The sequence below is a fragment of the Amblyraja radiata genome, chromosome 7, assembly GCF_010909765.2.
Source record: "Amblyraja radiata isolate CabotCenter1 chromosome 7, sAmbRad1.1.pri, whole genome shotgun sequence".
Taxonomy (NCBI): domain Eukaryota; kingdom Metazoa; phylum Chordata; class Chondrichthyes; order Rajiformes; family Rajidae; genus Amblyraja; species Amblyraja radiata.
Window position 1 is genome coordinate 5688266 of NC_045962.1, and position 16410 is coordinate 5704675.

Sequence of the window (16410 nt, forward strand, 5' to 3'; positions counted from 1 at the left end):
AGTGGATAATGCTGTTTTCCACTGAGCTCTTGGTGTTAATGTGTATTCAAATCATGGATATTGTGCTTGTGGATGGATGAAATCCACACTGCTATTCAGGTAGCAATGTTTTGGCCACTGCTTTTCAGGTAGGCGGTAGTGGAGGAGGCCTGGTAATATATTACCCTGTGGCAGAAATTAGGCAAATCCCACCTTAGTTTCCACAATCAGATATATAATGTATTAAGATAGATGCAACATTCTGGAGTAACACAGCGGAACAGGCAACATCTCTGGAGAGAAGGTACCGGTGACATTTCAGGTCGAGGCTATTCTTCAAACTGACCCGATCTTTGTTTTCAACCCGAAACGTCACCTATTCCTTCTTTCCAGAGATGCTGCGTGTCCCGCTAAGTTACTTCAGCATTTTGTGTCTATCTTCAGTGTAAACCAGCAACCATAAACCAATGGATTCCGTCCTACATATAATATATTAACGCACATAATGCAATCAGCCTGAGGAGTGGCAGGTTTAAGAATTTGTCAAGAATGATTAAGAAGTGGATAGATAGAAACCCAGGTCATGAGATTGAGCAAGCAGATTCTATCAGTTATTCAAAGCAGGCAAAAATGTAGCTAAAATAATTGTACATTCTCTTCAGGCAGTTAAGAGAAAATATGGCTAATAAGAAAATAGCAAAATCATTGCTGTTAATTAATAATTTCTACATGATTTATCGGTCGATAAGGAATAGAAAATAAAAAGGAGAAGCCACTTAGAGAGAGTTAGCTCTTAGGGCATATGGAATCAGGGGATATGGGGAGAAAGCAGGAACGGGGTACTGATTTTGGATGATCAGCCATGATAATATTGAATGGTGGTGCTGGCTCGAACAGCCGAATGGCCTGCACCTGCACCTATTTTCAATATTTCTCGTCCCATTTTCGTCTGTTAAGTAAGATTGTGGTTTATCTTATCTCAGCATTGGTTTCCTTCACCATTCCTTGATTATCTTAACATGCAAAACTCATTCCCCGGGATTGATCTGGAGAAACTTTGTTGAACTCATTTGCTTAAAGGGTATATTTCCTTAGTTGGAGGTACAAACCTGTACACAATAAATCTTTACTGTTGTACTTGAATCCTCTTGCAATTTAGGCCAACATGCTGTTTCGCTTCCTATTTGAATGATGTGCATCGGTGCTAACATGTACAGAGACTCAAAAGCACCTAACCTTCTCTCATTTAAACAATCACTTATGTTTCTATTTATTTTTTCCAAGGTTTGAGATTTTTCAATGGTCGCAAGCTAAATGTGGATTGCTGGCTGTTGAGATTGTTACCATGGAGTAAAATATCCAGAGATAGACACAAAATGCTGGAGTAACTCAGTGGGACAGGCACATCTCTGGAAAAAGGGAATGCTGCCTGTCCCGCTGCACAGGATTTTGTGCACGCTACAATTTTGTGTCTTATCTTCAGTGTAAACCAGCATCTGCAGTTCCTTCCTACACAGAGAAATGACCGGGCTGGGAGAAGACATGCAGCCAAGCAAAAAAGGGGAAGACAGCATCTTATATCTACCACACCCGGGACTAGGCACATAGTGGTACAGTGGTGCCAGGCTGAGGACTCACCGGTCAAATAGCACTTATTACAACAGTGAAACAATTACAGTGACCTCTATATCCCATGGCTTGGTGCGGAATTAACTACCGAGGCAAAGTGCAAAGGCTGCGAGAGCCCACTTGAGCAATAAGCGAGTTTGGTATTCCGACTGCGCATGCCCAGGTCATAGGTCACTACAGACAAACATTGGAGGGTGTTATCTTTGGTTATCAGACCTTCATTTCAGTGAGTGCTTTATGCTTCATGCTGCTCCGTGGGGTCGTGGTCTGGGCTCGGGCGTGGGTCTCCGGTGACGCGGAGCCGCCGCAGGTCTGGGGTCGGGCGCGGGGGCGGGGGCTCGGAGCTGGCTGCAGCTCCGCTCGAGCTCCCGGGGATCGTGCCCACTCCCTGTCCAATGGCCGTCAGTTTTCCCCCTCGGTGGAGGGTGTTGTGACTCAGAAGGAATGGTTTGGTGGTGACGGGGGACGAACGCCGGCCACCGGCGGGGACGGATGTGGGGCTCCTCGGAGGGCCAGGCAACATCTCCGGAGAAGGTACACAAAATTGCTGGAGAAACTCAGCGGGTGCAGCAGCATCTATGGAGCGAAGGAAATAGGCGACGTTTCGGGCCAAAACCCTTCTTCAGACTGATGGGGGGTGGGGGGGAGAAGGAAGGAAAAGGGGAGGAGGAGGAGCCCGAGGGCGGGCGGATGGGAGGGTGGGAGGAGACAGCTAGAGGGTTGAGGAAGGGGAGGAGACAGCAAGGACTAGCAAAATTGGGAGAATTCAATGTTAATGCCATCCGGACGCAAGGTCCCCAGACGGAATATGAGGTGCTGTTCCTCCAATTTCCGCTGTTGCTCACTCTGGGAATGGGAGGGGGAGTTGAAGTGCTGAGCCACCGGGAGGTCAGGTTGGTTATTGCGGACTGAGCGGAGGTGTTCGGCGAAACGATCGCCCAACCTCCGCTTAGTCTCCCCGATGTAAATCAGCTGACATCTAGAGCAGCGGATGCAGTAGATGAGGTTGGAGGAGATACAGGTGAACCTTTGTCGCACCTGGAACGACTGCTTGGGTCCTTGAATGGAGTCGAGGGGGGAGGTGAAGGGACAGGTGTTGCATTTCTTGCGGTTGCAACGGAAAGTGCCCGGGGAGGGGGTGGTGCGGGAGGGAAGGGAAGAATTGACGAGGGAGTTGCAGAGGATCTGCAGTTCCTTCTTGAACACTCCCCAGTGAAGAGGAATGGGTTGCTCACGAGTAGGAGCGGGGCCGGGCTGGAACAGGCGCCTCCTCCCCCCCCCCCCCGTCCGCGGGCCTGTGGGCCGCCGTTCCGGGATTGCCCCGGACGTCTGACCGCCCCCAGGCAGGACGGGGCGGTCCAACGGTGACTTGACGGCGCCGGGGACACGGGCTCGACCCGGGCTGCGGATTAGGCTCGGGTCTGAGTGCGCTCTCCCCTATCTCCCACTGGCATCTGCCCCCTCTCGCCTTTACTCCTGTTCTCTGGCACCCCCGTTCCTCAGATTAAATATATTTTCACACATAAATCATGCAAAAAAAAAAAATTTACATAGTATATGCAGCCAGCGTATCGTTCGCTTTTCTTTTATAGCCAGTGACCTTTGACAAATCCCATGATTCCTTGCATTTTTCTGAATACCGAACTCGCTTATAAATGTGCTCAACACTGATCTGGGGCTGCATTTTGGCTGGCATGATGACTGCTCAGTCTGAAGAAGGGTCTCCACCCGAAAGGTTACCCATTGCTTCTCTCCAGAGAAGCTGCCTGTCCCGCTGAGTTATTCCAGCATTTTGTGTCTATCTTCGAAGTAAACCAGCATCTGCAGTTCCTTCCGACATCGCCACGACCAGGAAGTGAGCAACACTTGACAGTCTAAAGGGCCTGTCCCACTTGGGCGTCATTTGCGCGTCATGCAGGTGGCGCGCAAGGATTTTGAGAATCTTAAAATCCTGGGATGCCGCACTCTAACCGCGCGTCACTGCCTATGCCACTATGTCTCGCCATGCGCGCGTCATGCGTCGTGACGCGTAAATGTAGGTATGTTACAAAACTTACCTTCAACAGCGCCGCAGTTCTGTCACTGGCCGTGTGCACGACTTTGGCGCCTTTGGGGGGGGGGGGTTAAAATGCGGTTTTCTACCGCCTGTCCTGGATATATTTTCTTGGGGAGCTAGTTAACGCAGAAGTTTTGTTCCGACTACCGTTCTGTGAATTTTTTTTTAAATCGTTGGACCATTTCAGCGCTGGAGTAAACTAAAAAGCCGCTTCTAATGTCGTGAACGCCGACAACGGGGACGGATTTCAGGTACGGGACAGCGAAAGGAAAGCCATTTATTTTACATATAAACGTGCTTCTTAGGATGACCTTAATCCACATTTTACGTTGCGAAATTGTGATTTTGGCCCCATAAGAACCGGCAGTATTTTTCCTGCCGATATGGGGTTTAAATTCATCGCAACCGCAACGTTCCAATCGATCGCGTTCCACAAAATCCCACTTGCAAGATGATTAAAATGGCCATTAATTTACAGGAATTAAACACTAAATTCCTTCCATTTGGCCTATAAATTCATGACAATGAAATTTAAAAATCATGTTATATTGTGAATTCTTGTGTGAATGTTATTTGGACACTTAGGCTATTTAAAAATGTTGATCTTTTCTTAAGAAATGGATAGATGTTTAGATCTAGTAATAGAATTTTGTAATTAGCTACAATTGGGTAACTAACTAATTATATGCTTTAATTTCAGGTCATCCAAGGAAAATTGTTTCATATTTGTTTCAGAATGCTTCAATCGATAACAACTGAAAATTTATTTCAGTTCGCTTAATTTTTTAAGAAAGTTATGGGCTTTTGACTGTCCTCGATCACAGCTTTTGTGTTAAGTCAATGGAAAAGCAATAGGGAACAAGATGCTAATTTTCCGAGTATGAAAATGGCCATAACTTTTTTAATACTGAAGATATGAAAGTGAATTAGGTGTCAGTTAAACCTATTTTTATGCTTTATCTGATGGGATAAATTGCAGACTTAGATTTTTAAAATCTCAAAATTTTGTAACATTGCTAGTAAATGATGTCGCGTAAATGACGCGCAAATAACGCCCAAGTGAGACAGGTCCTTGACTGTCCCCCTGATTAAATGTTATCTCAGTTTGCTTCGTTGTCAACTTCCCCGAGCTCACAATTATCTATTCTACATTTGCCTTTATCCCCGTTCCCTTTGATGTTTCGTTTTCACACCTTACCCTTCCATATCTGTGTCTCCTTTTCCCGTGACTTTCGAGTCTGAAGAAGGGTCTCGACCCGAAACGTCACCCATTGCTTCTCTGTAGAGATGCTGCCTGTCCCGCTGAAATACTCCAGCATTTTGTGGCGAACTTCCGAGCAAAGATACTAGCAAAGATTATCTTTGGATACTCGAGGATCTTTGCTTCCGAGTGTTTGACAGCTGGACCAGGGCGCGTGGGGCTGGGCTGGGCTGGGCTGGGCTGGGCTGGGCTGGGCTGGGCTGGGCTGGGCTGGGCTGGGCTGGGCTGGGCTGGGCTGGGCTGGGCTGGGCTGGGCTGGGCTGGGCTGGGCTGGGCTGGGCTGGGCTGGGCTGGGCTGGGCTGGGCTGGGCTGGGCTGGGCTGGGCTGGGCTGGGCTGGGCTGGGCTGGGCTGGGCTGGGCTGGGCTGGGCTGGGCTGGGCTGGGCTGGGCTGGGCTGGGCTGGGCTGGGCTGGGCTGGGCTGGGCTGGGCTGGGCTGGGCTGGGCTGGGCTGGGCTGGGCTGGGCTGGGCTGGGCTGGGCTGGGCTGGGCTGGGCTGGGCTGGGCTGGGCTGGGCTGGGCTGGGCTGGGCTGGGCTGGGCTGGGCTGGGCTGGGCTGGGCTGGGCTGGGCTGGGCTGGGCTGGGCTGGGCTGGGCTGGGCTGGGCTGGGCTGGGCTGGGCTGGGCTGGGCTGGGCTGGGCTGGGCTGGGCTGGGCTGGGCTGGGCTGGGCTGGGCTGGGCTGGGCTGGGCTGGGCTGGGCTGGGCTGGGCTGGGCTGGGCTGGGCTGGGCTGGGCTGGGCTGGGCTGGGCTGGGCTGGGCTGGGCTGGGCTGGGCTGGGCTGGGCTGGGCTGGGCTGGGCTGGGCTGGGCTGGGCTGGGCTGGGCGTCAGTGCGCAGGTGTCGACGCTGGCGACCGTTAGAGGGCGAGACGCAGCGCTGCCCGCGCGCAGGTGCCGAGACCGTGAGGGGTGAGGGGGGGCGGCCGGTCCATTGAGGGGGGTGGGGAGAGGCGGCCATTAGGAGGAGAAGGGAGAAGGGACAAGGGACCGCGGCTACTTCTTCTTCGGCTTCGACGATGGTGAAACGGAAGAGCTCGGAGGATGCCGAGCGGGAGTGCGGCCGCGGCATCCCGCTGCCCATCCAGACCTTCCTGTGGCGGCAGACCAGGTGAGGGGCGCTCATAACGCCCGCCCGCCCGCCCGGGGCCTCGTCCTCCGGCTCGCTGGTGGCGCAGGTCAGCTGCGGCGGAGGGGACGGGGGGGAAGAGGATGAGAGGTGAAGGGATGAGAGGAGAAATTATAAGAGGAGAGGGGATGAAAGCAGGGATTGAGAGGTGGGGATGAGAGGAGAGGAGGGGAGGAGAGGGGATGAGAGGAGAGGAGATGGGCTGAGAGGAGAGGAGAGGGGATGAGAGGAGAGGAGAGGGGCTGAGAGGAGAGGAGAAGGGATGAGAGCAGAGGAGCGGATGAGAGGAGTGGAGAGGGGAGGGGATGAGAGCAGAGGAGCGGATGAGAGGAGAGGAGAAGGGATGAGAGGAGAGGAGAGGGGATTGTGAGAGGGGCTGAGAGGAGAGGAGAGGGGGGGGGGGGAAGAGGAGAGGGGATGAGAGGAGGAGGAGAGGGGATGAGAGCGGAGGAGAGGAGAGGGGGTGAGAGGAGGGGAGGGGATGAGGGGAGTCCGCGACGTGAACGCGGGTGTATTCGGGCCACCCTAGCCGCTTGCAGCATCGCCCTTCAGGCTTCTCCAGTCGGACCCATTCGGCTCTGCAAATTGTTTCTTTCCCCAGCGGGTATTCATTCCGCTTTTAAATATCGCTGCTGCACCGTCATCATCCTTCCCAGCGCCGTCGCAAGCGTTTAAATGCGCATCTTCCCGCAAGACAAGCCAGCAAATACTGTGGCCATTCGACGCATATGGAGAGCCGCTCTCAACCAGCTGCTTGGTTTGATGTGTAGGAAGGAACTGCAGATACTAGTTTACACCGAAGATAGACGCTAAAATGCTGGAACTCAGCGGGACAGGCAGCGTCTCTGGTGAGAAGAAATGGGTGATGTTTCGGTCTAAGTTGATTTATTGCTCGTTACCAAGTTCATAGAAAACATAGAAATTAGGTGTAGGAGTAGGCCATTCGGCCCTTCGAGCCTGCACCGCCATTCAATATGATCACGGCTGATCATCCAACTCAGTATCCCGTACCTGCCTTCTCTCCATACCCTCTGATCCCCTTAGCCACAAGGGCCACATCTAACTCCCTCTTAAATATAGCCAATGAACTGGCCTCGACTACCCTCTGTGGCAGAGAGTTCCAGAGATTCACCACTCTCTGTGTGAAAAAAGTTCTTCTCATCTCGGTTTTAAAGGATTTCCCCCTTATCCTTAAGCTGTGACCCCTTGTCCTGGACTTCCCCAACATCGGGAGCAATCTTCCTGCATCTAGCCTGTCCAACCCCTTAAGAATTTTATAAGTTTCTATAAGATCCCCTGTCAATCTCCTAAATTCTAGAGAGTATAAACCAAGTCTATCCAGTCTTTCTTCACAAGACAGTCCTGACATCCCAGGAATCAGTCTGGTGAATCTTCTCTGCACTCCCTCTAGGGCAATAATGTCCTTCCTCAGATTTGGAGACCAAAACTGTACGCAATACTCCAGGTGTGGTCTCACCAAGACCCTGTACAACTGCAGTAGAACCTCCCTGCTCCTATACTCAAATCCTTTTGCTATGAAAGCTAACATACCATTCGCTTTCTTCACTGCCTGCTGCACCTGCATGCCTACTTTCAATGACTGGTGTACCATGACACCCAGGTCTCGCTGCATCTCCCCTTTTCCTAGTCGGCCACCATTTAGATAATAGTCTGCTTTCCTGCTTTTGCCACCAAAATGGATAACCTCACATTTATCCGCATTATACTGCATCTGCCAAACATTTGCCCACTCACCTAGCCTATCCAAGTCACCTTGCAGTCGCCTAGCATCCTCCTCACAGCTAACACTGCCCCCCAGCTTAGTGTCATCCGCAAACTTGGAGATATTGCCTTCAATTCCCTCATCCAGATCATTAATATATATTGTAAATAGCTGGGGTCCCAGCACTGAGCCTTGCGGTACCCCACTAGTCACTGCCTGCCATTGTGAAAAGGACCCGTTTACTCCTACTCTTTGCTTCCTGTTTGCCAGCCAGTTCTCTATCCACATCAATACTGAACCCCCAATGCCGTGTGCTTTAAGTTTGTATACTAATCTCTTAAGTGGGACCTTGTCGAAAGCCTTCTGGAAGTCCAGATACACCACATCCACTGGTTCTCCCCTATCCACGCTACTAGTTACATCCTCGAAAAATTCTATAAGATTCGTCAGACATGATTTACCTTTTGTAAATCCATGCTGACTTTGTCCAATGATTTCACCACTTTCCAAATGTGCTGCTATCCCATCTTTAATAACTGACTCTAGTAGTTTCCCCACTACCGATGTTAGACTAACTGGTCTGTAATTCCCCGTTTTCTCTCTCCCTCCCTTCTTAAAAAGTGGGATTACGTTTGCTACCCGCCAATCCTCAGGAACTACTCCAGAATCTAAAGAGTTTTGAAAGATTATTACTAATGCATCCACTATTTCTGGAGCTACTTCCTTAAGTACTCTGGGATGCAGCCTATCTGGCCCTGGGGATTTATCGGCCTTTAATCCATTCAATTTACCCAACACCACTTCCCGGCTAACCTGGATTTCACTCAATTCCTCCAACTCCTTTGACCCGCGGTCCCCTGCTATTTCCGACAGATTATTTATGTCTTCCTTAGTGAAGACGGAACCAAAGTAGTTATTCAATTGGTCCGCCATATCCTTGTTCCCCATGATCAACTCACCTGTTTCTGACTGCAAGGGACCTACATTTGTTTTAACTAATCTCTTTCTTTTCACATATCTATAAAAACTTTTGCAGTCAGTTTTTATGTTCCCTGCCAGTTTTCTTTCATAATCTATTTTTCCTTTCCTAATTAAGCCCTTTGTCCTCCTCTGCTGGTCTCTGAATTTCTCCCAGTCCTCCGGTATGCTGCTTTTTCTGGCTAATTTGTACGCATCATCCTTCGCTTTGATACTATCCCTGATTTCCCTTGTTATCCACGGATGTACTACCTTCCCTGATTTATTCTTTTGCCAAACTGGGATGAACAATTTTTGTAGTTCATCCATACAGTCTTTAAATGTCTTCTCTCTTTAAATGTCTTCAGTCTTAAACCTATCTCTCTCAATACCAATAGCCAATAACCCATCGTTTAAACCATCAATCATAGACAAATCATTTATACAATGGGAAAGAATGGGAATCAAAACGCTCGAAGATCTGTATGAAGTGGGAAAATTACTATCATTTCAACAACTACAACTGAAATATAATTTGAAAAATAACCAATATTTTAAATATCTTCAAATTTGTGATTATTTGAAAAAATACACAAAAGACTATCATAATATGCCTTCCGACTTACTGGATGAAGCAATGAAGACAAAGGCGGAATCAGCTAATTTAATATCGTACTTATATAATATCATTTTAAACATAGAAATACCCACAACAGATGGAATTAGAAGAGACTGGGAACAAGAATTAGCTATAAAAATTTCAAAAGAGAGCTGGGATAATCATTTACTACAGGTGCATAAATGCTCGATCAATGTACGACATACGCTTATCCAATTCAAAACATTACATAGACTATGTTATTCAAAAACTAAATTAAATAAAATCTTTCCTAATGTTTCACCAATCTGTGATAAATGTCTGTCAAGAAGCTACCATAGCGCATTCTTTTGTTTTTTGTACAAAAATCCAAAAATTCTGGCATGGAATATTTGATATTTTTTCAAAATTAATTAAAATAAAACTGGTACCAAAACCAGAATGGATCATTTTTGGGATATCGGAAGGTATCCCTGAATTAAACGTGTATCAGATGAATTTACTCAATTACGGGCTAATAATGGGAAAAAAGCTCATACTCAAATTCTGGAAAAATGCGCCCACACCAACAATAAAAATGTGGACATCAAATATGTTTGAAACATTACATCTGGAAGAGATGAGATTCCTCTTAGCAGGTAAAGCAAACCAATTCCAAAAGACGTGGTCTACGTTTATGGACCTATTACAAGCATGAGGTGCAACAGTAATTTTAAATATAAATAAATAAATAAATGGTATCAGGACCTGGCAATGGGAGGTAAAACAACAAAAACAGACTTGGTTGGTAGTCTTTCTGCGGAGTTTAATGTTATAATAGAGCGATTGTCCTTACTTTATTTTTCTTTCTTTTCTAGGGTCTACTTTCTTACTTTACTTCCTTCTCTAACTTCTTTTCTAAGGGGCTTTCTTTTCCCAACACTCTCTTGCACTTCACGACTCTTGCGCACCTTCTTTACTTTCCTTACTTCTATCTTTTTCTTAAAGCTTAAAAAAAAAAAAATGAAGCGGTACAAAAAATGTATTAAGATATATGTGTTGTGTGTTATTGTAATTTACCGTACTTCTAATAAAAAAAATAAATAAATTTAAAAAAAAAAAAAATGTCTTCCATTGCATATCCACCGTCAACCGTTCAATGAATAGGGATGTTACGAAATGTTGAGATGTTAAAAATCAAGCCTGTGATTTATCCCACCAGATAAAGCATAAAAATAACTTTAATTTGATACCTAATTCACTTTCATATCTTCAGTATTAAAAAAGTTATGGTCATTTTCATACTTGGACATTTGCATCTTGTTCCCTATTGCTTTACCATTAACTTAACACAAAAGCTGTGATCAGGACGTCAATTGACATAAAAGCCCATAACTTTCATAACGTTAAGAGAACTGAATGAAATTTTCAGTTATTATAGATTGAAGCATTCTGAAACAAACATGATACATCTTACTTGGATGACCTGAAATTAAAGTATATAATTAGTTAATTACCTAATTAAGTAGCTAATTACAAAATTAACCGTTGTGACGGAAATAGTAATAAACACCCAGACTGCCTTGAAAATTCAAAAATGTGATATTCTCAAGATCAGAACTTTAATATTATTGTATTATATGCTGTAAGTCTGTAACAGACAGGTAAAGAAATTACAATTTCTAGCAAAGGACCAAGTCCTCATGGAGAAGATCAGCTGTTAGCTAGTACATTGGCATATCATAATCAGTAGCATCATCAGAATCTTCAGAATGCAACCAATAAGCAACTCTGTACACCTTGTTTTTCCAAACGAGGTATACAAGTACAAGATGTGTCCATTTTTAAGATCCCTCTTAGATTCGGGCATGACAGAGAAATTCACTTCAAGGTGAGCTCTAGCTATGCCAGGCTGGGCATTTGGATTGACAATTTTGTATGTCGTCTTCGGAGGCATCTGAAAAATGTAAAGAAAAAAACCACTGACCAGCATTAAGTAGAAACAAGTTTTTATTTGCAGTTTTAGAAATGCCTAACACAAGCTAAACGTCAAAACAAACAGTACCCAACAATCAGTGTCATCAAATCAATTAAATTCATCTAATTTCAATTACTAGATCTAAACATCTATCCCATTCTTAAGAAAAAGCTAGAAATATTTTTTTAAATAGCCAAAGTATCCAAATAACAAACTGACACCATTCACACAAGAATTCACAACATAACATGATTTTAAATCTCACTTTGTCATGAATTTCTATGCCAAATCAAAGGAATTGAATGTTTAATTCCCATAAATTTTACTCTGTTGGTTTATAACACTGCAGCAGGCAAGGGCCATTTTACACAGACATGTGTTCAAAATCCACAAATATCCACTCTCAAGATAATCAAAATTATTTTTTGCACAATCATGTCATAAGAACATCTAAATTATCTATATTTTGTGTAATTGTCTATCCATGATCAATATTTTCATACCAAATATCTGACTAAAAACTATGTACTGTGGAAGTTTTTAGTCAGATACTAGACTAAGTGGGCCCAGCATCATACGGGAGGGCTGGTCACCAACGCAATATTCCACCTCTCCACCAATTCCAATATTGCTCGCCAGTGGGGGGAGGCTTTCTATCGCGCTAGTATGTTTGTTGCGGGCTGAAGGTACTGGTTTCCAGAGGGCTAGTATAGACATTGTGGGCCGAATGGATTTTTGGGCTGGCAGCCAACTGTCGCAACGATTTTAAAAGCCAAGCCAAGGCAAACAATTTGGCTGCAGCCACCCGCCAACCAAAATTCACTTTGTGAACACAAACTTGTTAAAAAGGCAAGGCAAACAATTGGGCAGCAGCCACCCGACAAACAAAATTCATTTTATAAACACAAACTTGTTAAAAAGGCGAGGCAAACAATTGGGCAGCAGCCACCTGACAACCAAAATTCATTTTGTGAACACAAATTTGTTAAAAAGGCGAGGCAAACAATTGGGCAGCAGCCACCTTACAGCCGCATCGAGGGGACTCACCGTGGAGTAGACGTGCGTTCAGTGTTATTTGCAGCTCAGCGAGCCGTGACCCACTCACTTCCTGGGTCTGGCAGAGACTGAGTGATGGACTACACTTCCGGGTTTTATAGTCCCTCCCCCCTGCCGCCAGCAGCAGAGAGAATGGGGAATTAAAAAAAAACATTAATATCTCTCTGATTTTTCATCGATGGGAAAAATCCTCCGGTCCCGGAAGGCGGAGGGGGGCTCTGAGCGAGGTGGCCAAAAATGACGGCTGTAGGTGGCGGCGTTCTCTCGGAAATCGCACCACAGTGGGCCAAAAGCGGTCAAGATCAGACTTTTAGTAATATAGATTTAGTATGAAAATATTGATCATGGATAGACAATTTTAGTCACCAGTCTCCTGTGCGAGACCTTAGCAAAGGCTTTCTGAAAGTATAGATACGCTACATTCACTGGCTCCCCTTCATCCATTTTACTTGTCACATCCTCAAAGGATTCGGGAAGATTAGTCAAGCATGATTTTCCTTTCATAAATCCATACTGACTTGGACTAATTCTACATCTTCATTGCTGAAGACTGAATCAACACTGATTATCTTTAATAGTAAATTCAGGATTTTCATGTTTGTGCATTTATGCATGTCTTTAGGCTCTCTGCTTCCCTTGTTCTTTGTATCAGACTAGAGAGTTCATGTAATATTGACTTCTATTCTCAGAATTAAAATAAATTGACTTATTTTCACATCAATCTTGTAAAGGTTTATCTGTGAGCCTTATAGCTGCAGTGCCACCCTTGATCCATTTAACGTTTAGTGACAATGGCCGTATTTCATTTCATACAACACGGATATTCATGCTTGCGCCTTGTTATAAATCATTTCTACAGAATGTAGCCATACAAATAGTTGTATGGATTAATCTCTGTTTTCTGCAGAATAAAATGGACCCTCTTCTGGTCCTTATCATATCCGTATAATATCTATGTTTTTTCTACCAAGAAGACTTTCAACCAATTTTGTTTAGCGGGATTATTGGGCAGCAGCCACCTTACAGCCGCATCGAGGGGATTCACCGTGGAGTAGATGTGCGTTCAGTGTTATTTGCAGCTCAGAGAGCGGGACAAATACAAAATGGCGGCGGCGCGGGCACACCGCAACGCCCTGTGTCTCCCTAGAATGGGAAAAATAGCGACGATCCCCTTACCTGTTTCAAGGCTGCTCACTCGGAGCAGTCTTGTATCCATCTCGTACAGCCGACAGGAACTTCTGGACTTCGGTTCCTGCGGCTGCAACAACTTTCTGGGCGATCTCCGTCTTCTGTCTGAGCTCATCAGAGCAACAGAGCACCCGACTGGAGACCGCCAGGTGAGTCGCGGGGTTGGAGACCGCCATCCGACCCGTGGAGCCCAACCGACCCGCGGTCCTCACCCGACCCGCGGCCCTCACCCGACCCTCGGCCCTCACCCGACCCTCGGCCCTCACCCGACCCGCGGCCCTCACCCGACCCGCAGCCCTCACCCGACCCGCGGCCCTCACCCGACCCGCGGAGCCCAACCGTCCCGCGGAGCTGGAGAACGCCACCCGACCCGTGGAGCTCACCTGACCCACGCAGCTGGAGAACACCACCCGACCCGTGGAGCTGGAGAACGCTACTCGACCCGTGGAGCTCACCTGACCCCCGCAGCTGGAGAACACCACCCGACCCGTGGAGCTGGAGAACACCGCGGAGCTGGAGAGCGCCACCCGACCCGCTGGGCTGGAGAACGCCAGGTAAGCCCCGGGGCTGGTGACCATCAGCAGAGCCGCGGGGCTGAAGACCGCCTGCGGAAGACAAGGAGACGCGGAGCAACGGAGCGGCAGAACACCAGCGCGCACCAAGCCAGCTCAGCCGACCAGAAGCACCAACACACGGCGACGCGTACGAAAACACTGCCAGGGACGCAGAGGTGGGTTAAAGTCCAGGTTAGAGCTAGCCCCACACAGGGTAGCGATTCCTAGCCTTTTCCTCGCCAACGTGCGCTCACTGGCAAACAAAATGGACGAACTCCGGCTAAGGATCACCTCCCACAACTGGATCAAGGACTGCAACATCCTGATCTTCACAGAAACTTGGCTCAACACTGACGTTCTTGACAGCGCCATCCAGCTATCGGGGCGTAATTTACTCCGAGCGGACAGGACATCAGACTCCGGTAAGACCAGAGGTGGGGGTCTGTGCATTTATGTAAATAAAGCATGGTGCACGGACTCCACCATCATCGAGAGTCACTGCTAGCTAACCTTGAGTTCCTCTTGGTTAGATACAGACCGTTCTATCTGCCCAGAGAGTTCACCTCCACTGTTGTGACTGCAGCCTACATCCCTCCTGATGCTAATGCCAAGCTTGCAATGAAAGAGCTGCATACTGCCATTAGCAATCAACAGACGCAGAACCCCGAGGCAGCCTTCATTGTTGCGGGTGACTTCAATTACTCTAATCTGAAGACTGCACTCCCCAAATTCCACCAACATGTCTCCTTCCCCACTAGAGTAGACAAGACACTGGACAAAGTCTACACTAACATGGCTGAAGCTTACAAAGCCATCCCCCTCCCCCACCTTGGTCAGTCTGATCACGTCTCATTGTTCCTGCTCCATAAGTACTCCCCACTCATCAGACGGGTTAAACCAACTGTGAGGACAGTTAAAGTCTGGTTGAGGAAGCGGACTTCACACTTCAGCAGTGTTTTGGAAACACTGACTGGAAGGCGTTTGCAGCCCAGGCCACCTTTGACTCCCACACGGACATTGATTCCTACACATCCTCTGTTCTGGACTTTATAAACTCCACCATCAATAGTGTCACCTCCCTCAAACAGGTGACCATATTCCCGAATCAGAAGCCATGGATGAACAGCGAGGTCAGGCTACTGCTGAAAGCACGGGACACCGCTTTCAGGTCAGGCGATGCTCGAGCCTACAGTTCAGCCAGGGCTAACCTGAAGAGGGGCATCAAGAAGGCCAAGCACTGCCATAAGCTAAGGATTGAGGAGCACTTCAACAACAACTCCAACCCCCGACGCATGTGGCAAGGCATCCTGGCCATCACGGACTACAGACCCTCCAACACCACCCCCACATCCAGCGACGCCTCCTTCCTTGAGGAGCTTAATCACTTCTATGGCCGCTTCGACAGGGACAATCTAGAGACAGCCATCAAGGCTGTGCTACCTGCCGATCACCAACCCCTCACACTCACCCCCTACGACGTATACGTGGCACTGAGTAGGACTAATGCACGTAAAGCTGCTGGCCGTGACGGCATCCCCGGGCGCGTGCTCAGGGCCTGTGCTGCGCAGCTGACAGACGTCTGGACTGACATCTTCAACCTGTCACTTGCCCAAGCAGTTGTCCCCACGTGCCTTAAAACCACCTCCATCGTGCCAGTGCCAAAACACTCCACTGCGGCAAGCCTCAACGACTTCCGCCCAGTTGCACTTACCCCCATCATCACCAAGTGCTTCGAGAGGCTGGTCCTGGCACACCTCAAAAGCTGCCTACCCCCCACACTGGATCCCTATCAGTTTGCCTACCGCAAGAACAGGAGTACGGAGGATGCCATCTCAAGGGCACTTCACTCCGCCCTCTCCCACCTCGACAACAGAGACACTTACGTAAGAATGCTGTTCATCGATTACAGCTCAGCATTCAACACCATTATACCATCAAAACTGATCACCAAACTCAGTAACCAGGGCATCGACCCCTCCCTCTGCAACTGGATACTGGACTTTCTAACCAACAGACCCCAGTCTGTTAGGTTAGACAAGCACACCTCTTCAACCCTCACCCTGAACACCGGCGTTCCACAGGGCTGTGTGCTGAGCCCCCTCCTCTACTCCCTCTTCACCTATGACTGCACACCTGTACATGGTACTAACACCATCATCAAGTATGCAGATGATACAACGGTGATTGGCCTCATCAGCAACAACGATGAGTCGGCCTACAGGGAGGAGGTCCAGCACTTAGCAGCATGGTGCGCTGACAACAGCCTGGCCCTTAACTCCAAGAAGACCAAGGAGCTCATTGTAGACTTCAGGAAGTCCAGGGGCGG

The 16410-nt window shown here is 47.8% G+C and overlaps 1 protein-coding gene across 6 annotated transcripts in view; it reads left to right on the plus strand.

Annotated features, from left to right (window-relative positions):
* The first annotated feature begins 5874 nt into the window (after positions 1–5874).
* The window catches only part of unc80 (unc-80 homolog, NALCN channel complex subunit), a 345386-nt gene continuing 334850 nt past the window's right edge, over positions 5875–16410 (plus strand). For all 6 annotated transcript variants that reach the window (XM_033023608.1, XM_033023610.1, XM_033023609.1 and 3 more), the window contains exon 1: positions 5875–6033. In XM_033023608.1, the coding sequence (XP_032879499.1) occupies positions 5942–6033 (92 nt within the window). In that variant the 5' untranslated portion in view covers positions 5875–5941. The remainder of the gene's footprint in view (positions 6034–16410) is intronic.